The sequence below is a fragment of the Engystomops pustulosus genome, chromosome 9 (assembly GCF_040894005.1).
Source record: "Engystomops pustulosus chromosome 9, aEngPut4.maternal, whole genome shotgun sequence".
Classification (NCBI taxonomy): Eukaryota; Metazoa; Chordata; class Amphibia; order Anura; family Leptodactylidae; genus Engystomops; species Engystomops pustulosus.
The window spans coordinates 50,118,869-50,145,318 of NC_092419.1; the positions used below are offsets into that span (position 1 = coordinate 50,118,869).

Consider the following 26,450-nt stretch of genomic DNA (forward strand, 5'->3'; position numbering starts at 1 on the left):
GTTCCCATGATGATTTGTGATCTCTCATAATAATTTAGCAGCAAATTCAATTCCAACAGGTAAATCTATGGAGCTCAGGATAATGTGTACACACACACAATCTACACTCACCGTCCACTTTATTAGGTACACCTGTCCAACTGCTCATTAACACTTAATTTCTAATCAGCCAATCACATGGCGACAACTCAGTGCATTTAGGCATGTAGACATGGTCAAGACAATCTCCTGCAGTTCAAACCGAGCATCAGTATGGGGAAGAAAGGTGATTTGAGTGCCTTTGAACGTCGCATGGTTGTTGGTGCCAGAAGGGCTGGTCTGAGTATTTCAGAAACTGCTGATCTACTGGGATTTTCACGCACAACCATCTCTAGGGTTTACAGAGAATGGTCCAAAAAAGAAAAAACATCCAGTGAGCGGCAGTTCTGTGGGCGGAAATGACTTGGTGAGGTCAGAGGAGAATGGGCAGACTGGTTCGAGCTGATAGAAAGGCAACAGTGACTCAAATCGCCACCTGTTACAACCAAGGAAGGCAGAAGAGCATCTCTGAACGCACAGTACGTCGAACTTTGAGGCAGATGGACTACAGCAGCAGAAGACCACACCAGGTGCCACTCCTTTCAGCTAAGAACAGGAAACTGAGGCTACAATTTGCACAAGCTCATCGAAATTGGACAGTAGAAGATTGGAAAAACGTTGCCTGGTCTGATGAGTCTTGATTTCTGCTGCGACATTCGGATGGTAGGGTCAGAATTTGGCGTCAACAACATGAAAGCATGGATCCATCCTGCCCTGTATCAACGGTTCAGGCTGGTGGTGGTGGTGTCATGGTGTGGGGAATATTTTCTTAGCACTCTTTGGGCCCCTTGGTACCAATTGAGCATCGTTGCAACGCCGCAGCCTACCTGAGTATTGTTGCTGACCATGTCCATCCCTTTATGGCCACAATGTACCCAACATCTGATGGCTACTTTCAGCAGGATAATGCGCCATGTCATAAAGCTGGAATCATCTCAGACTGGTTTCTTGAACATGACAATGAGTTCACTGTACTCAAATGGCCTCCACAGTCACCAGATGTCAATCCAATAGAGCATCTTTGGGATGTGGTGGAACGGGAGATTCGCATCATGGATGTGCAGCCGACAAATCTGCGGCAACTGTGTGATGCCATCATGTCAATATGGACCAAAATCTCTGAGGAATGCTTCCAGCACCTTGTTAAATCTATGCCACGAAGAATTGAGGCAGTTGTGAAGGCAAAAGGGGGTCCAACCCATTACTAGCATGGTGTACCTAATAAAGTGGCCAGTGAGTGTATATAGTGACTAGCTGAACAGCCTTCATCAAATATTCTCTGTGTGGTGTCAGCACTAATGGTTAACATTTTAGCTGCTTTGAATTACACACATGAGTCCACATGTGGTTCAGAGATGGAAACACAGACTGGGTTGGAGGGACTCCTAATGAACAGGGGAGCCCTTCTACCTCACTATTCTTTGCATAGACACACAATTCCTGCTAACTCTACATTACATGATCTCCCCCTCCCACCAGAGTGGGCAGGCATGGTACAGAAAACACTTCCTGAAATGCTTTTTTCATGGCGAGCATGTATGAAGTGCAATGCCTACACCCGGCCATAGACCAGTTTTGACTGCTTGTTATATTATAAACAAAGGCAGACGCTTTCATTGGGAAGCTTTGAAATGATTCCATATATCTTATTAATTTGGTATTAATTTATGTAAACTAGACTTAGCGATGACACCAGAATGGTATTATTCACTGACATTGTAGGGTACATGCAAAAAAACTAAAAAGAAAAACAAAGTGGGACGATAAAAATAAAGTTTATATTACAAGTCGCTTTGGAAGTTCTGTAACAACTTTTATTCTTCAGAAATCCCTAGATTAAACGCATTAAAGGGGTTGTCCGAGTTTTGAAAAAAAACTATAGGTGGCCGGGAGCGGGCTGCTTAAAACAATAAAGATGTACTTACCTTCCGGTGCCCTCCGGTATCCAGCGCTGCTGTCGCTCCGGTCCGGGCGCCATGTAAACAAACATGGCCGTCGGAGCAGCGCTGCATTCAGCTTCCGGCCGGACCCGACAACCTTCCGGCCCCCATACACAATGCTGTGTATAGGGACGGATAGGCGTACCCGGCCACGGCCGGCCGGAAACTGAGTACTGTGCTGCTCCGGCGGCCATGTTTGTTTACATAGCGCCCGGACCAGAGCGACAGCAGCGCTGGATACCGGAGGGCACCGGAAGGCAAGTACATCTTTATTGTTTTAAGCAGCCCACTCCCGGCCACCTAAAGTGTTTTTTCAAAACTCGGATAACACCTTTAATTATACAGCGATTGTACTGCAGACACCTGAAAGCATATACGTTGTACACTGTGTATTAGCAGCATTACTGGCATAGGGACAATTTATATTACAATTAACAGTTTGTACAATTACCAGATTTACACATATTGCCTCATTCTCATGAAATATACAGAAATGTGGTAAAAATAGGTATAAAATGTACATGAAAATAAAAGTAAAAAAAAGATAAGATCAAAGATAGTCTCTGATATGATTAAGGGCGAGACCCCTTATAAAACCAGAATCTAAGGGAAGAAGAATATCTACCATTTATTTAGCGGTAGAGTAACCTTTAGCTCTGCTGGGTATATTCTAGCAGGGAGATATTTATAGGACATTTATTAGGAGCTCTTCTCTGGTATCTTAGTTAAAGGAAATCATTTAAAGCATGATAAACCAAAGACCCTTACTCATAGATCCTGTGGTGTCTTCTCATACAAGTTATCCTTGCTTTTAAAATAAACTTTAAATTATGCTAATGCATCCGAGGGGCTGTGAGTGTGTTTCCAGAGCTCCTCAGTGATGTTTTTTCACAGGCTGTGCTCTGCTCATTGTAAAAACCAGTGGAAAGACATCACTGACTGGTTCAGGAAACACCACCCAGAGCCCCTCAGGCTTATTAGCATAATTTTAAGTTTATTTTAGAAGTACGGAGGCTATGGATAACAAATATAAGAAGATTACCACAGTGCCTGGATCTATGAGTAAGTGTCCCTGGTTTATCATGATGGATTTTGATGGTAGTATTTCTTTAAAGAGAAGCAGTCCAGAGGTTTTACCCCACTACACTAGTAGCCTCATCAGGTAGGGTATGAAATGTCCTGTGTGGAGTAAAATCTCACCCAATTTTTATGTAAATTGAAAAATACCCATGAAGGTAGTTTTGGAAAATCACCTCTTGGATATGTCAATATGGGACTGCAATGCTGGTACTCTGTTGCTCAATTCTTTGCAGAGATCCCACATCCACACAGAGTGTGAAGTTATGAGCAAAGTACACCAGAAATTTTAAGCATCATCGGTATAGGGTCTGTAAAAGCCTCATCTGCTTTACTAATGTATGTACTGAAATTCTGCAGCATTTCAGTCCTATGAAGACATACCTAAATTCTTAAACAATTAGGGCAAATATGTGTACAAGATACAATAAGCTGCTTATTTTCAAGACCTATAGACTACACAAATTACAACCCATGGAAATTTAATGTTTAATTTCTGTAGATATATATAATATATACACACATGACCTAGTGAAGCATCCTGACAGGATCTACAAATAAAATTGAAAGGACATCTACCAGATTACTGGTGGTAGAGTGTCCCAAATAGGCTGCTCAATATGTCTAGGGGAAGAGTGGGGGCAGTGCTTAACATGTAATTTGGGGGTTTTATTGGCAAAATAATAACTTCATAAAAGAGCTGGAGGCGTTTAGGCTGAGCGCCTCTCGGCTTCCCCGTACTTTAATATATTCACGGCCCTCGCTGCAAGACTCCTCCTGATGTCAGAGGGCCAGGGCGTGGAAAGAGCGGGGTGTGTGCTATGTCATTGTTCTCCAGCCGACAGCAGGAGGAGGCTTGGCACAGGAGGAAGGGGAGTATGGGTGAACATATTAAAGTCCGGGGAAGCCAAGAGGCGCTTGGCCACAGTCAGCCTGAGCACCTATTGCACTTTTACAAAGCTATTATTTGAGCAATAAAGATGCTGGATTACATGTAAAACCCTGTCCCCTCCCCCCTCTCCCCCATCCCCCTAGACAATAAGGAGCAGCCTATTTAGGACACTCGACCACCAGTTATCTGTTTGAAGATGTCCTTTAAGTAAAAAAAAAGGGGTTTTCTGACCTGGGAGCCATTTTGGATACTGATGACCAGGCAGCTTCCGATGCTGTATACTGCTGCTCAGCTTCTATAAATAGCCCTGCCACATTCACTACAGGTATCAGTATCAAACATGGTCTGGGAAACCCCTTAAAGGGTGCGCTCACATTGTCAGATACAACTGATGACATCTTGGTGCATTAGATAAATACACCCATAGGCAGTTTATAGCTGGTTAGAAAAATTCTGAATTATGAAAATTGAAACCCCACCATAGAAAACCATGGGATGACTTCCAGCATCAGTTACCCTCCACCATGGTGCAATAAGTCGGACATATGTGAATGCACCCTATATGAACTGCTAAAATGTTATCAACCATTCTGCTAACAAACCAGTATAAATTATGGTGCAACATTAGAAAATGATTCAAAGACGACGTAAAACAAAATCTAGTATCTGATCTGTATATGTTTTACATTAGTGAGATAAGTATTAACACAAAAGGCATAAGAGTCATAAAACCCCTTAAAATAAAATCTAAGCTTAAAAGTAAATCCACCAAAGTCAAGCATAATAAACCAGGGACACTTATATATCCAGGAACTGTGACTGTGTAATCTTCTTAAAATTGTTATATCAATTGCCTCCTTCCCTCTATAATCAACTTTTAAAATTATGCTATTGAACCAGCAGGGCTCTGCTGTGGCTTCATAGCCTGTTACACTGCGCAGGAGCACATTCCCCTCCAACTGTGTGCTAAAAATCCCTGCTGTAGTGAGATTACAGCAGGCAGGGGGAGACAGTGTAACAGTCTGTTCAGGTAACAGCCCCATAGCCTCTCTAGATTATACCTTCATTGGCATAGTTGATTTTGGAAGGAAGGAGGCCATTTATAACAAAGGTGAAGATTACCACAGTCATGCTGCATGGATCTATGAGTAAGTGCGACTTGTTTAGCATGCTGGATTTTGATGGTAGATTTTCTATACAAGACAGCTGCACTTCACGACATGAAAATCTTCTGGCGTCTTTCTATAATGGTACAACATATAGGACATTTATCAAGCACCTCGGCGCAGTTAGCGCACACTACTAGGTGACCGCAAGGGATGAACACGATGCAAACAGCTTTGTCCATACACACTTTGCATAGTTTTTCCTCTTCCAGTTTCCTCAGTTTTTCTTCTATGCTGTTCTCTGAAAAAATGTATAAAACATCAAATTTTAGAAGAGGAAACAATAGATCACATAGTAAGTAGTGCAGTAGAAAGGCATTGTAGGCAGCGAGGATCGGAAGTAACTGGTCACAAATTGTACACAATAAATAATCCCAAAAAATCAATAACCTTTCCCTTGCACTTATTTTTCCCACACTCACTGCAGTCAAAATGAATAGTTACATATTTAAGCATTTTCAGCCGAACAGGCATACGTTAGATGCCATGGAGAGGATGACCTATCTTTCCCATGAACGGAGCAGTGCCGTACATGTGCAGCACCGTATCGCTCTGTGCAGCCATTGCCGTCTATGGGGAACGCATGTACGGCCGCAAGCTTGCCCCCCATACGCTAGTGTGCATGGGGCCTAAAGACCAACTATGTTTGAAATGTGTATGTGGTGGATGCCAGCTTTTTCACTGTTTTTGCTTACTTTTTTTTGCTTGAGATGCAGTATTTTTTCCTGGGCATATTTGTACCCGATATCCAAATCAGTGTACTCTCCCTCCAAGTCCCAGTCTATTTGGAGGGGGGGGGGGGATCATTTAGCCAATATTCACCGAGGGGCTCTGGTGGGAGTTTCCAGAGCCCCGAAGTGCTGCAGAGGCTGTCACAATGAGCAGAACATGTCTCACACTTTCCTTCCCTGTGTAATCTAGCAGCAACAGTGCAGGGGGAGGGGATACCTGCTCCGCTCACTGCAACAGCCGGTGAAAAGACAACACTGAGGCGCTCTGGAAACGCCCCAGAGCCCCTTAGGCTCATTATAATCATTTTAAAAAGAAGAAGGCCATGGATAACAGATATAAGAAGATTACCACAGTCAAGGTGCCCGCATCTATGAGTAAATGCCCCTGGTTTATCATGATGGATTCGGATGGCAGATTTTTTTTACTGGGAATCCATCAACATGATTTACCTACCAGATTTATCTGCTATGTTATGCACAATACACAATCACTAGACCACTCAGTGATGAATGCAACTGATATATATTACATACATATATATGTCATTCCTCTTTAAGAACAAAAAAAAAACATTTTTTTCCAGGAATCTGACATTTCCTTACCATTGTCTAAAGGCTTATTACTCCCTTTTGCAGACTGAGAATGTAGTAGATCTGATATCAAGACATCAACCGAAGTGTAGTTTTGTCCAGTGTTCTTTAATCTTTTTAACATAAGTTTCTTAATTTCTTCTAGAGGGAATCCCATTTGCTGTGCGTGTATCACCAAAGGGTTCTTCACCAATTCACCATCTAGAAAGAGACACAAGTCTATCAAAATGCAAAGCTAAAAACATAAGAGATGGTTGTAAAGGATGTCATAACTATGAAAGATGACCAACAGAACACATGTAAAAGTACATGAGGGAGTAGATACATAATAGAGTTGATCCCCCCCCCCCATCACTATATCATGACCATCATGCTAGCCACAAAATAGGTTTTGTATGCACAGTGCAGTTCTTAGTATTCTATCCCAAAACAAACCTACATTGACAGTAACCATGTAGAATGAGTGTCTTATTACCTTCAGGTAAAACAGGTGGGGGGTCACTTTCCTAAAGTAAAGATAAAATATATTAGCTGCATACAAAACATTTCAAAATGAGCTCTACACAGGAAATTTACAGTGTGAGAAAATGATACAGATCTATTAAAGACATCAGAATTACCACTAAGTTATCAACCGGCTGAACAGCTCCTCAATCATGTTTCTTTCATGGTCCAGATTGGTGGCATCATCAAAAAAAAATAAAAAAAATAAATCAACTTTGAAGTCAGGTGTTAACATGTTGTATAAAGTCAAGGAAGCGGAGAGTTTAATATTCAAGTCAAGCTCTCCCCATCTCTGAATCCTTCTCCCCTTTGATTGACATCATGCTCTGGACTTCCGGGGTGCTGGACAATAATGTCCCTGGACGCGGAACCATCAATTCTAGTGAAGGGGGCAGGGAAAGCTTGACTTCAGTGTTTAACTCTCCACCTCCTTGACTTCATAAAACCAATTTACACCTCAATTCAAAGTTGATTTTCTGGACGATGCCACCACAGCAGTCCAGGAAAGATACTGAATCTTGAAACTGCTTAATAATATACTGGTAGTGGTTTACTAGGCCAACTTCTGATGACTGGTTCACGTCAAGTAGGGCACACACCAACTATACCATGTAGAGTTAAAAAAAAATACTTCCCGATCCAAATAATCCTTTAACTGCCACTTTAAAGGATAACCATAATTCTAGGTGTCCCTGGGAATCATTCCTTAAAGTGTTTTGCCTCTCAGTCCTCAGTACCTTTTTTTGCCCAAAGCAACCTTGTTTTTCCGCTCTACAAAAACCTAGAATCAGCAAGATTGAGGGGCTGAACCTGCCTCCTGTCATCTCATCACAAGCACTTGCTGATGACCAATAAGACCATAGCTTGTGTATCTTAGACACAACCACACAGACGAGTGTGGAGCTTGTAGCTAGGAGGCTGAATAATATACATAAATGGAAACGTGAAGGTACATTCAATGACAAGAAAAGTTTTGGTATTAAAACTTTTGCAACTAGTGAAGAGTATAATAACAAAAATGTCCCATCCTTCCCCTCCATCCATCAAACCTTGTTTTTCTTGTGAAATTGTTTAATGCGTTACATTCCTGTGAAATAAGTTTGATGTGTCACATGACCCTCTTCCCACTGAAAAAATTAAAAAAATAATGTTGGATCCAAAATGTCCAACTTCAAAAGGCCACCATGGTCAACACCCATCTTTAAAAGTTTCCCCCCTCCCATATACTAATGTGCCACAAACAGGAAGTGGAGAAAAAAGAAAAAAAGCTCAATTCAACCCCCCTTCCCTTAGAAGCAATATAAAATACACAAATTAAATCACAAACGTAAGGCATCATCACCTCTCAAAATATTAAAAAACGGTTATTCACAGAGGTGAACCCCATAGCGTAAATAGCGCACAAATGTCCAAAACCCACTTTTTTTTTGCCATTTTCAAACGCATAATTATTCTTTTTTTTTTTAACAAAAGATTATCATTTTTAAAAATCTACTAAAACCTATAAATATTTAGCATGTATGTGATCGCACAAAGAATAAAGGTGAGGTGTCATTTGGAGCGCACAATGAAAGTCGTGAAAACAAGGCCCAAATGAAAATTGAGAAAATGTGCTTTTTCTGCAGTTTATCCAAATTTAGAATTTTTTTTTGCAGATTCCCGGTACACAGCATGGAATATTATATTAGATTTCAGCACTAGGAAGTATAATTTGTTATACAGAAACAAGCCCTCATACAGCTCCATACACAGAAAAATAAGTTATGATGAAAGTATGGAGTGAAAAATTAAAACAAAAAATGGCTGTGTCCATAAAGGGAACCTGTCATCAGCAATTGGCCTAATAAACCACTACCAATATATTGTCAAGCAGCATAACACCTTCTAGTTATTGTTTCTTTCATGGCCCAGTGTAATAGTATCATCCAGAAAATCAACTTTGAAGTGAGATGTAAGTTGGTTGCATAAAGTTGAGGAGGAGGAAAGTTCAACACTGAAGTCAAGATGAGGAGCTCTGAACGCCTCCTCCTCTGTGATTGACATCATGCACCGGACTTCAGGAGATCTGGTTAGCGATGTCTAGATGCAGAACCATCAATTACAGCGATTGTGGCTTTTTGAGGAAAGGCAAGCTTGATTTCAGTGTTAAAATCTCTGCCTCCTTCACTTTATACAATCAGCTTGCATCTCGCTTCAAAGTAGATTTTCTGGATGCTACCACCACACTGGGTCATAAAAGCAAGACGATCGGGATGGTGTTCAGCTGCTTGGCAACAGTACTAGTAGTTTATTTGCTGAATTCCTGCTGACAGGTTCCCTTTAAGGGATTAATATTATTTTGAAAACTGTACAACCATTTAAGCACTTTTTATAACATTTTTTATTGGAGGCAAAATGGCAAAAAAGTGGCAGTTCGGACATTTAGGCGCTACATTCCGTTAACAGGGCAAATCTATGGAAAAATAGTTTATTTTGATACACGTTTATGATTTCATTAGTTTAATTATATTTATATGTGTTTTATATTTTATTTTGTGTATTTTTTTAGCTTTTTGATCTACTTTTTAAAACTTTATTTTTGTTTACTATTATTTCAGACCCCTTGGGGTGCATTCACACAAGGTATGCCCGCCGTGTGCTGGAGTGGAGGTGACCCCTCCCCCCTCCATAGAAAACAACGGTCCGGATCGATGCCACGCATGTGTGGCATTGTATCGCTGCCGTGCCGCTATTGCAGTCTATGGGGACGTATATGCCCATGTACGTCCCCGCAGACGGCCATGTGAATGCAACCTTAGGATGATTTCTTTTATCATCCTATGGGGAGGGGGTCTGATCACTTAAAAAATATACTACAAACCAACTGTATTGCGGTATAGTGTGAATATACTGCTCCTGTATTACACTCTGTCTCCAGCAGAGTGTAATACATATTGCTGAATGCCAGCTATGGGAGCCTTTAAATGTCACTCCCAGCTGTCATGCCAGCCATGGATCGGTGCCCATATGCAGCACTGTTATTTGCTGTGGTTTAGTCAACCCTGGCACCTAATAGGTTAACAGGCATGACTGGGGCGAGCACCGACCACAGCAGTGACCAGCAGGCGTAATACAGCCTGTGAGCCCTCTTCATACACCCCTTCACAACCAGGGCAGTCTTTTCTTATGTCACCTGTGTCTGAGTGGACCTCATCCCAATGACAGCTCACAAACAAGAGATCACAGAACCCGTTTGTGGCTTGTGATGTGCACTGGTTCATGCGCAGGCAACTTTATGACTAGGTCCTAACTATAAAACCAAGAGGCCGCAGATGAGCGAGACTTCAGCAAAATGCAGTTGCAATGTTGACTAGAGTGTCTGGTGCTTGTGGATTACACTTTCTAAATGTAATATCTAATAATGTACATGCCTGGAACAATGAAATAAGATTAGGATTCCTATTAGGGGTAGATATAGAACAAGCCATATATATTAGATAACAGTCTAATGAAAGAGTAAATCATTATTTCTTCAGGCATATTGTGTGGCAGTGGGTAAAGGAGATTAAGTCGCAAGGCAGCTCATCTCCCATGAGAACAAAGGATTAGGAATGTTACAATTCACGGTGATCCCCATATACGTCTGTCTGACATGTATGGGGAACCTGCATGAGCGGAACAGGAGACTACATTGTGAGTGACAACCAACTAGGTGTCAGCTTTGTCAGGCAATGAACATTGTATACAAAAAGCTGACACTCCCTAATGTCTGGAATGTCCTTCTCGCCACATACAAACATTCATTACGTGTTTCAGGATAATTGTTAGTGACTCTATTGTTTGGAGTTTAACTAGGAGGAAACAGAACTCACCATCTTGCTGGGCAGAGGCCTGGTTAGCTGCACATTATTGATGAAATGTTGTCCTCTCTCATCAACTAGAAATTTGCACCTAAAGTTAAAAAAAAAAAAAGTTGAGAAAAAGCAGCTTAAACTCAAAATACTCAAAAACAGAATGTAGAAGTACACACAAAGGGCTCTGCACAAAACACAAAACCCATTGGTGACTGGAATTGGGCAGGTTAAAAAAAAAAAAACCATGTATTTACCTCTCGGTGTACAGTACTGCAATCTCTCTGGTCTGTGCCACATGTAAACAAATAGGGGCACGGAAGCCGCGCTGTGCTCAGCTTCCGGCCGGCCACACCCAGTGTGAACAGAGCTACGAATAACGGGATACTCGTATACCAGCAATAATCAAGTTTGGGAATTTTGGTTGTACCCATTACATAGATACCCGTTTTATGCCATTGCTTTTCTCATCTATAAAATAATTACCATATAATGATGTTATGCTCTTTAACTCTCTAAATGATAATTTAAAGGGATTTTCCTATAAAAGAAAGTTTCTCAAATTTTAATCCTCTAGTGAGGTTTACACAATAAAGATCTTTTTAGCTCCCTACTTTACAATTTCACTCAGCTTTCACTACTATAACTCAGTGGTGGTCAATGTAAAATTCCAGAGTATGGGTGGGGAGATGCTATAAGATGCTGTGTGCTGACAATGTGCTTAGATTATCAAGGTACATGGTTCTACTAGGAACACATAGAATCTTGCCTGTAGCTAGAAGAGTAAGTCTCTGCACGCTGCTTGCAGGCAGGAAGTGCCTGTGTCTGAGCTGCTCTTGTAATGCAGGGGGCGGAGCAAGAGGCAGAGAGCACTGCAGCCGTGCACACAATAGAAGCTATTTATGAAAAGAATCCGAGCATAGTCAGAAAATATGCGATCAGATGCAGGGGCAACCACAATTGTAAAAACCAGCAGGTTGTAATTATATCTGGGAAAATGCTGTATTTTTGTTAAAGGAAACCTACCACTTGGGATAGGGCTTATAAGCTGGACATGCCGTGCACCAGCTCAGGGTGAGCTGGTGCCGGCGCTTATCTCCGTTAAAACACTTTAAAACTGTTTAAAAACTTAACAGTTTATTAATGTTTATATCCTTACTGACTTTCCCGCACCGGGGTCCGCGCTCGGCGCACCATGCGCGCTACCACTTCCTATTCACGCACACGTATGGTCGCACGAAGGGTGCGCCGAGCGCGGACCCCGGTGCGGGAAAGCCAGTAAGGATATAAACATTAATAAACTGTTAAAACTGTTTAAAAACATAACGGAGATAAGCGCCGGCACCAGCTCACCCTGAGCTGGTGCACGGCATGTGCTGCTTAGAAGCCCTATCCGAAGTGGTAGGTTTCCTTTAACAGTGAATTAGAGAATGTATTATTTTGCTATCCTGTGTATATTTAAGATTCTTTTCTTCGTGGGAACACCCTTTTAAAACATTGTAAGAAATTGGCAATGCATTTATCTGTACGTCTTGTCCCCTTCGTGACCCATGGTCATTGGTGCCTAAATGTCAAGGTCAATTTTTTATTCATTTTTCCAATTGAAGTTTTTTTTTTTAATAAGTAGGAACTGTTAACAAAATATATCATAGATATGTACAGCATTATTCCATCGCCCTTTCCCAGTTTCAGCTACAGATGCAGAGGGTGCATGTATTTCTGCAAAGTGAAAGTCTCCAGCAGCAGCTTCTATCTATATCTCTATATCTCTTGAACGCTTGCACCTAGAAACACAATTCTGGTGTCATGTTAAATAGGAGTGTCTCCCCTTTAATATGATACAGGAAATTTGCATGGGTGTTACAATTGGGAATAGAGAGTTGTACATAAAAATCATTTTTTTTTTTAGAACAACTTTTAGGGTGGATATCTTTGGTTCTGTTAAGCATTTATGTGTTTAGAATGACACAAAATTGTGTTACTAGGTGTCATGGTTAAAGGGGTATTCCAGGAATCAGCATAATTCATATACAAATGGGCACTCAAAATATAAGCTAATGTGTAATTAGTTGTTATTTAAAATTTTGCTTCCCTTAGCAGAAAATGCTGATGACATGGACTGTAATGAAGAATTAAAATGCTACTGGCCCTTTAATCAGTCCGTTAATTTCCTCCGCGCGGTCCGTTGCAGAGCATACACAGGACAGAAGATGGCCGCTGGTCACAAGTCCACATCACATGTCCTGCACCTGCCTGGGCAGGTCATGTGATCACCACTAAGTTTGGCTGTAGTCGGTTGGTTGCAGAGCATCCAGTATGGTCAGTGTTGTGGTGATGGCAGTTACACATCATTACTATGGTAACAGAGCAAGAAAACCTGTTACATCATCACTGGGAGCAGAGCATAAGAGGGAGGAGGAGTTACTGAGAACTAAAGGATCATGGAACTTGTAGTTTCCAGTGGCGGCCATCTTAGTGATAACTCCACCTACTTTAGAGAGGCCATAAACTTTGTAAATCATAAAATCAAACTATTTAAGCTCCGTTTTGTGACTAATGACATTGAGTATTGTTGTATTCATTTAGTTATATCATCATGGGTTTTTGTGTCAGACGTTCATATTCCCGGAATACCCCTTTAAGGAGATATAGCAGTTTGAAGTTTATAAACGTCCTTACTGCACGTGAAAATAGGACGTATATAGTCGTAATGCAGTTGTGAAGGAGTTAAATAAAGATATTAGCCATGTCTTACCCGGGATACCATCTTGCATGTATTTCCCATGGGTCATCTTTTCCTTTCCAATCTCTTATTTCCCCGCTACAGTAAAAGCATCTCACAGAGTCCCGCTCACCTATGATACAGAAACAACATTAAGAACAAACATCACCTTAGGGATCCTTTGATGCCACCAGGAATTTAAAAACTATGAATTACACAAAAGTGGCAAAAACTTCTATTAATCTACCAATAAAATGCAAAATGTTATGTGTTGCATAAGTTTTATGGCTTGTCTCAATCTCTTAATATAGGAGAGGAATTTTACAGCTGTCTGCATTGTAATTTCTAAAGCAAAGAGTAGGAACACACTTTGCACCCTAGTTTGGGGTAAGTACCAATACAAACATGCTTGGGTGGTTGTGACACTAGTAGGGATATATATTGGTAAATAAACTGGATGCTGCATCTCCTGGGGCCCAGTTGGCTTGGATCGGGAGATCTAACACGTCTAGGGTTGGTTAGGGAAATCACAGGTTCTGATCTGGCTTAGCGGTGCATCAAAATCAGAGCCTTTGATAGATGTGTTTGCATCTGATGAGGGAACAGCTTCAAGAAGATGTCACAAAAATTTTATCCCCCAAACCAACAATGCCTGCAGGTTAAATGTTACAATCCCTCCCTGTATCACCTAAAGTTAGCTGCCAGTGAGACACTGTACCTTAATTACAGTCATTTTTAATATGCAAATTAGCCTTCTCGAAGCTTATCTCCTGGATTTGACTCCTTTGCTCTCCCAGGCTGCCAGTGAACCACCCCCTTATTTTGACAGACATGTGACCATGGTGATTTCATCTAAATTCCAATACCATTTACATTTGCACCGTACCCCATGTATGTATTTGATCACATGAAATCCCTGCATGTCTCCATGGATACTTCCTCACCCTAGTCAATAGCCTCTCACACACCCAAACCAGTTCCGCACGCTGTACTGAGGAGACCCAACCAGGTCGAAACAGTGGTGTCTATAGTTGGGAACCTGTTCCTTCTGGAATAAATATACTGGTTTGGCTTAATCCCACATCATGTTAGACTTCTTGTAGGTCATGCTTGGTGTTAACAAGGCTGCCTTTTAGGGTAGCAAAAGGTGGCATTGTTTTGCATTTAATACCTTGGAAAACATAATTGCATACTTCTATGGAGGATGTGGAGGAGTAACAGTCCATGGAGGCTGCTGTGATTTCATGTGATCAGATACATACATGGGGTGGCGGTCTGCATGGCCAGATCAAAACCTAAGCCAGCCCCAAAGTACAATACTGGTTATGTGCTGACGTATAAAGGGGAAGTCCTCTCTTGTGTCCAGTCCATTGCGGAGCTACCAGGACAATGGGGTACAAGAACTGACTTTATGCAGAATTATGCAGCTTTTAGAATTACACAATATTTGTTGGACGTCTCTTTTTAATGTGCAATTAAATAAGTGTGTCCCCATTAATGGGAGAATACGACCAACCGCACAGCTTTTAAACTGCAGGCACTGCTCATAGAGACACCAAACAGACCTGTATAATGTTCAGTTTTTAAGAAAATTGACTTCTAAAATATCTGTAAATAAACCTGTTAGTGAACACGGTTTTTGTAGACTTTTCTCCCCCCTTTTTTTTGAGCGTCATCCCATCCTTCATGCCCCTCTAGCGATTGTAACGACAGTAACAACACAAATTAACTGGCCTAGAGCTGGTCTTTGTATGCCTGGCTCGCATCACCTCAAGCTTGTTAGCAAGTTGCATGTACAAGCATGATGGACTCAGCAAGGACAGGAGGAGGGACACGCAAGTGCTTCGGGAGCATAGCCATGTCCAACTAGCCTTATTTACATATATTTTAGTCCATTTTCTTAAAAACTACAGACGGATTCATTGCTTTGCAGGTAAATTTGCTGCCACTGTTGGACTATTTTTCCCCTGTGTAATGAAGACTAGTGGCATTCTTAACTTCCACCAATTGCATTAGATTTGGTTGCTCATAAAAAACAACTGGTACTTAGTTGGATAACGTGAATATGCACTGAAGCACTTCCTCACTGCAGAGAACACTGCAACAATAAGTCCTTTTTTACATCACTGTATACATCCAAAACTACAGAATGCACAATTCAACCATAGGTACCATACGTTGTACAGACAATCCGTGTACAGAGCTGTAGAGTAGGCTGGTGCTTTACAAGTGGAGAAATAAAATACACTGTCCAGCAATAAATCATCTAAACTATAGTTTGTTTGTTACCTACACAGACCTCCATGTTCTTACCAGTGCTATAAAATCCCGCTTTGGCAAGCATCTCCTTGTTGACAGCATAAGTCCAATTAGCAAAGCTCTCAAGTCGGGCTTTAATTTGACTCATTGCGGGATTTTCCGGAACTTCAGAACCTCTTCTTGAGCTGCTAAACAAACCACTCGACTCAAGCGCTACATTCCCGACATCTCGACCCAAAACAAACAAGCAATCTGGAAAATGTTTGCGATGCTCAGTCCACGCCACGTCGCTGGGCTCCCAGTTCATCAGTTTTCCTCCACAACAGAAACACTTCACCATGTCATTAAGGCCTGTGTAAAAGAGACCGGCGTTTGCCAGCTCTTTGGGTGTCAGGCGCACGTAGCTTGGCCAGTTCTTAAACGTCTTAAGTCGTGCCTCTTCGCTACACATATCTATATATCGAGGGAAGTTTGGCTCCGATTCATCAACTATTCTTCCAGTCCTCAATAAGAAATCACTTTGGATATCAGAGTGTGATGTGTGGCCATGATCAAAGGTGGCACAATTATTTACTAGGAGGGGGCTGGAGTTCTGACTCGCGGGAGCATGAGTTTGTATGTTTTCACTACTTGAGTTGAAGGAATTAATAAATTTACAGTTTGGGTTGATTTTCCGATGCTTGCCGATCGCTGTTTCTCCATGCTGCCAGCCTTCTACTATGGCTTTACAGCTGAAGCACTCCACTCTGTCTTCAGGTCCTATATAATAAAAGCCAGCACGGGCAAGGGCCGGGGCTGAGATGGGACAAGTACTTGGAAAATTTGTGAACGAGGCTAATCGAATGTATTCGTCAGAGTAGTCATTGTCCAGTTCCATGTCATAAGCACCATCTGACACTTTGGGGCAGTTACATGTCATGTCCTCTGGAAAGAACAGTTGATCTACACCAAAATAAAAACAATAAGATGAATTAGGTGCAGCTCACAATATCAACCTACACGATACATACAATATCATATTCACATTATCACAGAATATATATATAACATTATATTTACCTAGAGATGAATCCACTGAGCTTCATCATGTGTGAGATCTCTTCACTTAAAGAGGTCCTGTCACCTATAAAAGGGGCACTAGGAGAAGCCTACTAAAGTGAGCAGCTCCTAGTGCTAAAACCTGCGATAACGCCGTGCAGTACAGTAGCATGTGCATATTCATGAAGGGGGCGTCCGAGGCGCTGCCTTTTCCCCTAGACCGCCCCGCCCACTCAAAAGGCTAGCAGTGACTGCCACACGTCAGTCACTGCCCCTAAACCCGCCCCTCATGAATACACCGACCATTTCTAGTGTGGTCTGACGTTTCTAGTGTACAGCGCGGCAGTGTCTACTAGCATTATCGGAGGTTTCTGATAACACTAGCAAACACTGCTGCATCTGTTTAAGCAGAAGAAGCACAGACCCTCCCCTCTGCTCTGACTAAAAGCTGTAGAAGCTAGATATTATAGCAGGGGGTAGCATGAATGCAGAGATTAAAAAACACTGACTGTGAGGAGATAGTGTATATCCACAGTCCTCTCGCCAGAAACACAAATCTCCAGTTTAATATTATACAATTGCAACTTTAACCCCTTCCCGCAGATGCCCTTTTCCATTTTTGGGTTTTCCTTTTTCACTCCCCATCTTCAAAAATCTAAAACACTTATTTTTCCATGTACAGATCTGTGTTATGGCTCATTTTCTGTGTAACAAATTACACTTCAAAATGGTGGTATTTAATATTCCATGCCATGTACTGGGAAGCAGGAAAAAAATTCCGAATGCAGTGAAATTGTTGAAAAAAATGCATTTGTGCCGTATTTTTGTGGGCTTGGATTTGTGCACCCCAAATGACATCTACTTTATTCTTTGGGTTGTTAGATTACAGGGATACCAAATTTGTATAGGTTTTATGTTTTCATACATTTACAAAAATTAAAACCTCCTGTACAAAAACATTTTTTGGGATTTTGCCATCTTCTGGCGCTAATAACTTTTTCACACTTTGGTGTACGGAGCTTGGGAGGTGTCTTTTTTGCGACTTTTGATGATGTTTACAATGTTATCAATTTTAGGACTGTACGACCTTTTGATCACTTTTTATAGAATATAGAACGTATATACTCGAGTATAAGACGACACCAGTATAAGCCGAGACCCCTAATTTCAGTACAAAAAAACTGGGAAAACCTATTGACTCGAGTATAAGCCGAGGGTGGGAAATGCATTGGTCCCAGCCTCCCAGTATATATCCTGCCCAGCCCCTGTAGCATACAGCCTGCCCGGCCCCTGTAGTATGAAAAAAAAAATAACACTGTACTCACCTTTCCGACATTCCCTATAGGTCCTCTTCTGTCTCAGACAGAAGAGGACCTACGGGTGACGTCAGAATGGTGAGTTTTGACTTTTTAGTTGACTTGAGTATAAGCCGAGTTAGGGTTTTTGAGCACAAGTTTTGTGCTGAAAAACTAGGCTTATACTCGAGTATATAATTTATTTATTTTAATGGCAAAAGCGCCATTTTCAGACTTCGGGCGCTATTTTCCATTACGGGGTTAAACGCAGTGAAAACTGTTAGGGCATTTTTGGACGCGACGATACCTAATGTGTTTATGATTTTTACTATTTATATTTATATCAGTTATAGGGAAAGGGGGGGTAATTTGAATTTTTTTATTATAATTTTTTTCTTATTTTTACTATTTTTCAGACTCCCTAGGGTACTTTAACCCTAGGTCAGTGATGGCGAACCTTTTAGAGACCGAGTGCCCAAACTACAACCAAAACCCACTTATTTATCGCAAAGTGCCAACACAGAAATTTTATTTGTGATTTATACTCCCTGCTCTGTGACAGCTTTCATTCATAATCACACCCTGAGGACACCAATAAAGCAGAAAATAGAGGAAATTTGGATGATCATTGTAGCTTCCCTTAGGGTCCCATAAACAGGAATAATTGTCAGGGCCGGAGCAGGAGCTACAATGATAATCCAGATCTGTCCATACCTTCCCACCCCTCCAGTAGTCCCAGGTAGTGCTATCACTTTAAAATAGCTCTGTGCACAGCAAGTCCTGGGCTGTCTGGGACTGCAGGAAGATACCTGGAGTCCTCTCTGGTGATGGCCTGGGTGCCCACCGATAGGGCTCTGAGTGCCACCTCTGGCACCTGTGCCATAGGTTCGCCACCACTGCCCTAGGTTGTCTGATCGATCCTACCATATACTGCCATACTGCAGGGATTTTATTCCTCATTCATTACAATGTGCTGATAGCACATTGAAATGAAAGGGTTAACACAAAGCAGCCTCGGGTCCTCGGAGGACCCAAGGCTGTCATGGCGACGGATCGCCTCTCCCCGATGACGTCACGGGGAGCGACGATCCTCGGCAAGATGGCAGCACCCAAACGAGAATTCAAAGGTATTTTTAAAATCAAAATGCTAGAGGCTATTGAAACCTGTCATGTAAAAATAATCTTAGTGTATATCTCCAGTTCTGTTGCACCTAGAAACCCAATTCTGATATTATATTAAAAAGAGAGATTCTAGGTACAATGGTTCAGGAGATATGATTATTTAACCCCTTAACGGCAGTGGCCTTTTTCATTATTCAAGTTTCCATCAGCTGTGCCCGCACCAGACTCAACTTCAGGGAGTGGGAGCATGCATATATAATTAGCCATTGGAGCCAAGCAGTGACCCAGGTCTGAGGGCCTATGGCTCATCAACATATTTTTATTTTTTAGGCACATCCTGCAGTTTCTGAAGTTACGAAAACCTGACCCTCCTACTATAAAAATCGGTCAAGTAAGCTTGGCCAGTCTACCACCAAAAATTCTGATGATAGATGTCATCTAAATATTATGATCCTTAGAAAAAAAATTGAAATAAAACAAAGTAACAGTAACAAACAAAAATAAATGAACCAAAGAAAATCTAGCAAGAAATGCTAAACTCCCATCATGTGCCTGTCATACGTTTATACTGTTTGGATTTGCTGTAGGCAAAACTCTAAGACCAAAATAAAGCTCATCTGTGGTTTTTACATGTAGATCAGATGCATCAGAAATCCAGACCCGAAGTGTTGTTTTAAAGAGGACCTGTCAGCCTGGAAAACCCACCCACCAAATGTGCCCCCCATACTCCTCCCCCCAGCCCCTTTCTCCCTAGCCATTTTTTATTTTAAATTTATGTGCAGTAAATTTATTTAAACCGATCCGACCTCTTACTAAATAAGAGGTCGGATCGTGTATCCGGCGTGCTGGCAGTCGGCCTTATTCATTAGGGGGCGTGCCAACACACCCCCAGCACGCCCCTGTCAGTGGTCACATTGTAGGAGAAGCCGGCAGCATGTGAGTTAGCCAGTCCACGGCCACAGCCGCTGTTAGTGCGGCGCGGCCTCACCTTGGAGAGCCGGCAGCGATGCGATGCGATGCTGCTAGCTTCTACAATGTGACCGTTGGCGGGGGCGTGCTGGGGGTGTGTCGGCACGCCCCCTAATAAATGAGGCCGACTGCCAGCACACCAGATACACGATCCGACCTCTTATTTAGTAAGAGGTTGGATCGGTTTAAATAAATTTACTGCACATAAATAAAAAAAAAAAATGGCTAGGGAGAAAGGGGCTGGGGGGAGGTTTATGGGGAGCACATTTGGTGGATGGGTTTACCAGGGTGACAAGTCCTCTTTAAGGCTCGGTCCCTTGGTGATTTGTGTTAGTATAAAATTAGAAATGACAACCTATGCAATATCACAATTTATGATAATGTGGTTGCCATATATACTTGAGTATAAGCCGAGACCACTAATTTTAACACACAAAAAAACCTGGAAAAACCTATTGACTCAAGTATAAGCCGAGGGTGGGAAATGCATTGGTCACAGCCTCCCTAGTATACAGCCCGGCCCGGCCCCTGCCCGTACTATACAGCCTGGCCCGGCCCCTGCCCGTAGTACAATTCCTTTAGGAAAAAAACACTGTACTCACCTTCTTCTATACCGCAATGCTCCGGCATCAGCTCCGTGTCCCGTACTGTCCGTCGCAGGGATTGTCATGTCAGTCGCTCGCTGAAATCATTGTGTGTGCCGAGCGGCTGACATCACGATACCTGCGACGGACAGTGCGGGGACACAGAGCCGATGCTGGAGCATCGCGATATAGAAGAGGACCTGCCGGGGGCGTCGGAAGGTGAGTACAGTATTTGTTTTTTTTCATGACTCGAGTATAAGCCGAGTTTTTGAGCACATTTTTTTGCGCTGAAAAACTCTGCTTATACTCGAGTATACAGTACATGAAGAATTCAGAACTTCTTGTTTTCTGCCGACTTTCAGAGTGTAGCAGCGGTTAGAATTCATGAATGGTTCATAAACTTTGATACAATTTCCCCTCCAACCAGACAAGGGATTTCACATCCTTCTCCTAAAGGGGAATTCTTTAGTTTCACTTTATGAGAAACAGCTGCCCCTCAGAACGTCACTGGATTACCAGTGTATAGAAAAAGGCAGTCAGGATCCCCCAAGAATACCAGCACACAATGGGGGAGATTTACCGGAAGTGAGAGCAGAACTGTTTTAGTTGCACTGATAGCATTTCCGCTGGACAGTACTGGACAGTTTACGAGCAGGAAGGCACACACACATCATAGACCAGTAGCCCCTTACCCCAGCGGTTCTACGCCTGACCAACCCGTACACACACTACGCCTCTAATAGCCCCGTTCCCCACGCTACGTCTCCAGTAGCCCCGGTTCCGCCCACCTACATTACACTGCCAGAAGCCACAGCCGCCAACACTACGCTGCTGGAAACCAGTCCCTCCACACTACGCTTCCGAAACCCCCAGTTTCCCCTACACTACACTGCCATACGCTGCAGTCCCTGTGCACGTTTTTGTGATGTAAATGTAAACTGACTTATTAAACATGCGGAAAGCAGAGGTCTTAAAGTCTGGAACTGACAAACAAAATGGTAAAAAACTCTGACTTTTGTCTTTTGCTTTTCACACAGCATAAAACTGGAATTGGTTTTTGGTATTCCCTGTATTTTCCAGGCTCCCTCCCCTGGTCACACCTACCAGTACATATGGAAGAGGACACCTGCACAGCCGCAACCTTCACCCCTCCGTCAAAGAGGACGGGAGGGCCCGTGACACATGGAGAGCATGACAAGTGTGATCCCGGGGACCGCCCCACCAACCGAGAGACACACTAGTTTACTGGCAGAGGGAGTGACCAAAAGTGACGTGGGCGGGCGGCTCTAGCTGTGCCTTCAGTACTTCCCGTCACAAACTGGGCGTGTACAAGGGAGGGACCTACCGTACGTAACTCGGGACTAACGCTCCAGTGCAGCCGCATATCATAGGACACACTGGAAACTTACAGTGTCCAGGCGGAGACTTCCCTGTGCTGGAGAGCGGGAAGTGATTGTCCGTCACCTGGAAGTACTCGTGCGGCTTCCTGCGACATACATATGAGCCGTAGGAGCAGCGCCACCTCAAGGCTGAGCACTAGAAGCACAGGAATGCGGTTACATTATAACTGTATCGCCGTATTCTAACACCAATAATTTTATTACTTCAGGCCGCGTTCACACAATGCATTGCGTCAGGTTTTTTTGTTGCATTTTTTGACGCATTCTAAAAGCTTGAATCGTGATCACATGCTGAGGTTACATTGTGTTTCCACTGCATGTGCTAAAATGCAATGTAACCTCAACATGTGATCACAATGCAAGCCGGAATGCGTCAAAAGCGCAACAAAAAAACATGACACAACGCATCATGTGAGCACAGCCTCAGAGCTCAGTAAGGTGTCATATTTTGGGGATATTGATGTTTTCATTGATACCATTTTGGAAATTTGGTAGTGAAAAGGCATTGATTCAAACGTTTGGTATTTTTTTCCAGTTTATGATTATGTTAATTTTTTTTTTTTTTAATTGAAAAGGGGTGATTAGAATTTTTGTCCAAAGTCCTGCTACCCACAGATTGTGTGGGTGACCCTATACGTAACGCAAACAACGGTCCCAATATCAATTGAAAAAGACTGCACGGGACACAAACATAATTAATAGCTTTATAACAAAAATGGGACCTGCCTCTATCTTGTGGAGCTTGGACAGTCAGTTCATGCATCCAGGGCAGTAACTAGGAGAGGCTTGACCCCATCTCCGAATACAGCATGGGACCCCCTTCCATGTAAAAAATATATACATTGTATACACTCATATAAACAAACATTAATATACTTATATTTACAGTATATAAACATACAGTATACACACACCACATATACATGCATACAGCTTATACACATACATACAGTACCATGCACACCCATGAAGCATATACACATCACATATACACATACATACTTATCTATGTACCATTACCAAGTGCCTATTGAGGTATTTGTACATAGATATTCTCCTCTCTAGTTATACCCACACTATCCCTTTGTTGTGTTGATATTTTTATATGTATCACCTTTGATGTGGGTTTTTTATTCAGATTTTTTGTGATGAATTTCATGTAATATTTTCAATGTTAATAAAGATGAGATTTTTTCAAATGATACTCTGCAATAAATTATTGGATTTATACTGGTTTGAATTGATAGTATATGAGCCAACACTGGTGAATGAGGATGTGTGCAAGCTGCAGAAAATATGGCTAGCACACATCTTAATTTCCTTGTCATGTGCATTAGCTATTACCCTGTTAACCCCTTATCACCGACACTAGTTTTCAGCTCAATGAAGGCGCCATTCACTGCAGATTTGTATTGTCACATTGTACGACCTATAAATTTTTATTTTTTTTTGGTAATGCAAACATATAAGGGCTTATTTTTTACGGAATGAGATACAATGTATAGATAATTCATTTAGGGGGGTCTATAGCTTATTCATGAGATTTTATTAACTATTTCAAGGGGGACACAAACAAAATCATCAATTTTTATTTTGGATTTTTAGCATTTCCCCCCCCCCCGCTCACCGTAATGTAAAAATAATATTTTATCTTTATTCTCTGGTTCACTACGATTGCGGTGATACCTCATTTATATAGTTTTTCTTATCTTTGCTCAATTTTCCTGAGCAAAACCAATATTGGAGAATATCGCATTGTTTTTACTATTGACAATTTTTATTGCCATAACTTCTGTATTTTTATGTTGTCAGACCTGGTTGAGGGCTTATTTTTTGCGAAAAGAGTTGTTCTTTTCAGTCGTATCATATTAGGGAACATAGCTTTTTTTGATCACTTTTTAGAACATTTTTTGTGATGGTGTTTGATGAAAAATTGTATATTACGGGAAGTTTTTCGTAGTTTTTTTTTTCATCGTTCACCGAGCGGGTTCAATATTGATTTAGATTTATTGTACAGATTAATACGGACGCGGTGATACCAAATATGTATGTGTTTTTGTGTTTTATTTACTGTATTTGCATTTTATGTGTTACTGGGGAGATTATGGGACTTTTATTTTATGTATTTATTTAATTATATTATAAAAAGATAAAGAAAATTTTTTTTTAACTTTTTTACATTTTCTACTTCTTGGCTTGAATAAGCGATCATCCGATCGCTTATTCAAGCCTTTACACTGCAATACACTTGTATTGCAGTGTATAGTGTAAGTAACTGAGCATGCTGCGCATGCTCAGTTACTTACAGCCGGGTCCTGCCAGGAAGGCAGGACCCGGGAGAAGAGGAGCCGAGCGCCTCGGGTCACTCATCGGGACCCGGGGCAGCGACAGGAGGGATCGGATCCCCCGGTAAGCACACCGGTGGGGTCCGATCCACGGGGGACACACTTGCACGCCGCGGTCATGCTTGACCGCGGCGTGTAAGGGGTTAAACACCCGGGATCGGAGTTTTTCCGATCCCGGGTGTTAGTGCCGGGTCTGGGCTGTGATATCACAGCCCGACACCGGCACTATACTGACCCGATGTCCCAAAATCTTCTTCTGACGCGGCGCCGTAGAAAGGCGTAGCGTCAGAAGAAGTACCCTTAATGACCGACGTAGAATCCCGATAGGGCGGTCATTAAGGGGTTAAAGTTATCTATAAGTGGCCAACTCCTTCAGTCTTTAGGCTCCTTTCCTTATCTCTATGCTATGCTTGTGAATTCAGAAACACTGCTCACTACAGGAGAAAGACAAATCAGAAGAAAGACACAGAGAAACTTTTTTACTTCATAAAGTGTATTACATTTCTGAATAAGAAATCTTAAAAGGTTTAGTAATTCATTACAGGTAACCTGTCAGCAAAAAAATTACCTAAAAAACCATTATCAGTTTGTTGTCAAGCCTCTTATCACCTTCCAGATGATTCGAGGTGATATTTCAAGGCCCAACGGAAGCATAATCCATAAAATCTACTTCGAAGTCAGATGTAAGCTGTTATCTATGACGATTGAGTATGCCAGCACAATGGGCCATGAACGAAAATTTACTCTGGTTTGTTAAAGAGGATTTGTCACCCTGAAATACGGCACTAGGAGCTGCTTACTAAAGTAAGCAGCTCCTAGTGCTACAGCATATGCTAGCGTTACAATGTTAGCGTTATTGGAAACTAATAGTGCTGCGTTGTACATTACAAACGCTGGACCGCTCTCAAAGCGGTATTCATCAGGGACCAGGATTGAAGGCGGTGACTGCTGTATGACGCACGGCAGTCACCGCCACCCTATTGAGTGGGCAGGGAGGTCCAGGGAAGAGGCAGAGCCCTTGAGAACCGGCGTTTGTAATGTACAGCGCAGCAGTGTTAGAGTTATCGGAGGATTCCGATAACACTATCATTGTAACACCGCTGCATTTGCTGTAGGACTAGGAGCTGCTTACTTTTAGTAAGCAGCTTCTAGTGCTGTATTTCAGCTTGACAGGTCCTCTTTATGCCAATTTCTGCTGACAGGTTCCCCTTAAACATGGATTCCAGGGTAGAGCGGACGCGTCTTCCCGGAGTTCCGCACTAAGTTATATGATCCAGCCACTGGATACCAGAGACAGGTTGAAGGACAGCACCCGGCGGAGTTCCTTGAGGACTAATTTACAACAGAGTTCTGAAAAGATAAGGTTACACCATTGTTTGCCATCCATAGCCTATGCTAATAAGGGTTCTACATTTCCATTATAGAGATATAATACTACGTGCAGCTAGTGGAATGCCTGATCTCACGCTAGGGGACTTCCACATATCCTTTTTCCAGACTTTTCATCAGACGTTCAAAAGAAGAGGGCCCAGTATACCAATATCAAAAGGAGGCTGGGGGCTATGCAGGTCTCGTACACCATGTTATACCCTGCATGTCTCTGAGTTTTTGCCTTCGAGGAAACGTAATTTTTTGAGTCGCCGACAGCTGCCCTTCAATGGCTTGATGCCAATGAAAACTATCGGAGGCATCAAGACCCGGACTAGTATGCTCCTGTTCACCGCTGAAGGATCAGGGCCTTATCTCTTTTTTCCCTTTGCAGTGGGGTGAAAGTTGTTGAGTTTCTAGTTATTCAGTTTTCCACTGATAGTCTTTGTGAGTGGCTGGGGAGATTCCCAAAGCATGCAATGGGGTAGATTTACTTACCCGGTCCATTCGCGATCCAGCGGCGCCTTCTCTGTGCTGGA

At 42.2% G+C, this 26,450-nt stretch overlaps 1 protein-coding gene across 3 annotated transcripts; it reads right to left on the reverse strand.

Moving 5' to 3' along the window:
* Positions 1 to 3,570: 3,570 nt before the first annotated feature.
* Positions 3,571 to 22,310, reverse strand: XIAP (X-linked inhibitor of apoptosis). Of its 3 annotated transcripts, none has more exons than XM_072125743.1 (7): positions 22,208 to 22,310; positions 15,845 to 16,732; positions 13,565 to 13,664; positions 10,831 to 10,909; positions 6,951 to 6,981; positions 6,488 to 6,676; positions 3,571 to 5,394 (listed from the first exon to the last, which is right to left on the reverse strand). In XM_072125743.1, the coding sequence occupies exons 2-7, from the start codon at positions 16,707 to 16,709 to the stop codon at positions 5,201 to 5,203; spliced, it is 1,458 nt and encodes a 485-aa protein (XP_071981844.1). In that variant the 5' UTR covers positions 16,710 to 16,732; positions 22,208 to 22,310; the 3' UTR covers positions 3,571 to 5,200. The 3 variants fall into 3 exon arrangements, with proteins under 3 accessions (XP_071981844.1, XP_071981845.1, XP_071981843.1); XM_072125744.1 differs by having other exon boundaries at positions 22,144 to 22,271; XM_072125742.1 differs by lacking the exon at positions 22,208 to 22,310 and adding an exon at positions 21,903 to 22,098.
* Positions 22,311 to 26,450: the final 4,140 nt, after the last annotated feature.

Excerpts from the sequence above, each read along its gene's own strand:
- XIAP (XM_072125743.1), bottom strand. The coding sequence starts at position 16,709 with ATGACATGTAACTGCCCCAAAGTGTCAGATGGTGCTTATGACATGGAA. Across the intron at positions 6,982-10,830 it reads GGCCTCTGCCCAGCAAGATG|GAAAGTGACCCCCCACCTGT; the intron begins GTGAGTTCTGTT and ends TCTTTACTTTAG. Across the intron at positions 6,677-6,950 it reads CCCACCTGTTTTACCTGAAG|ATGGTGAATTGGTGAAGAAC; the intron begins GTAATAAGACAC and ends GTCTCTTTCTAG.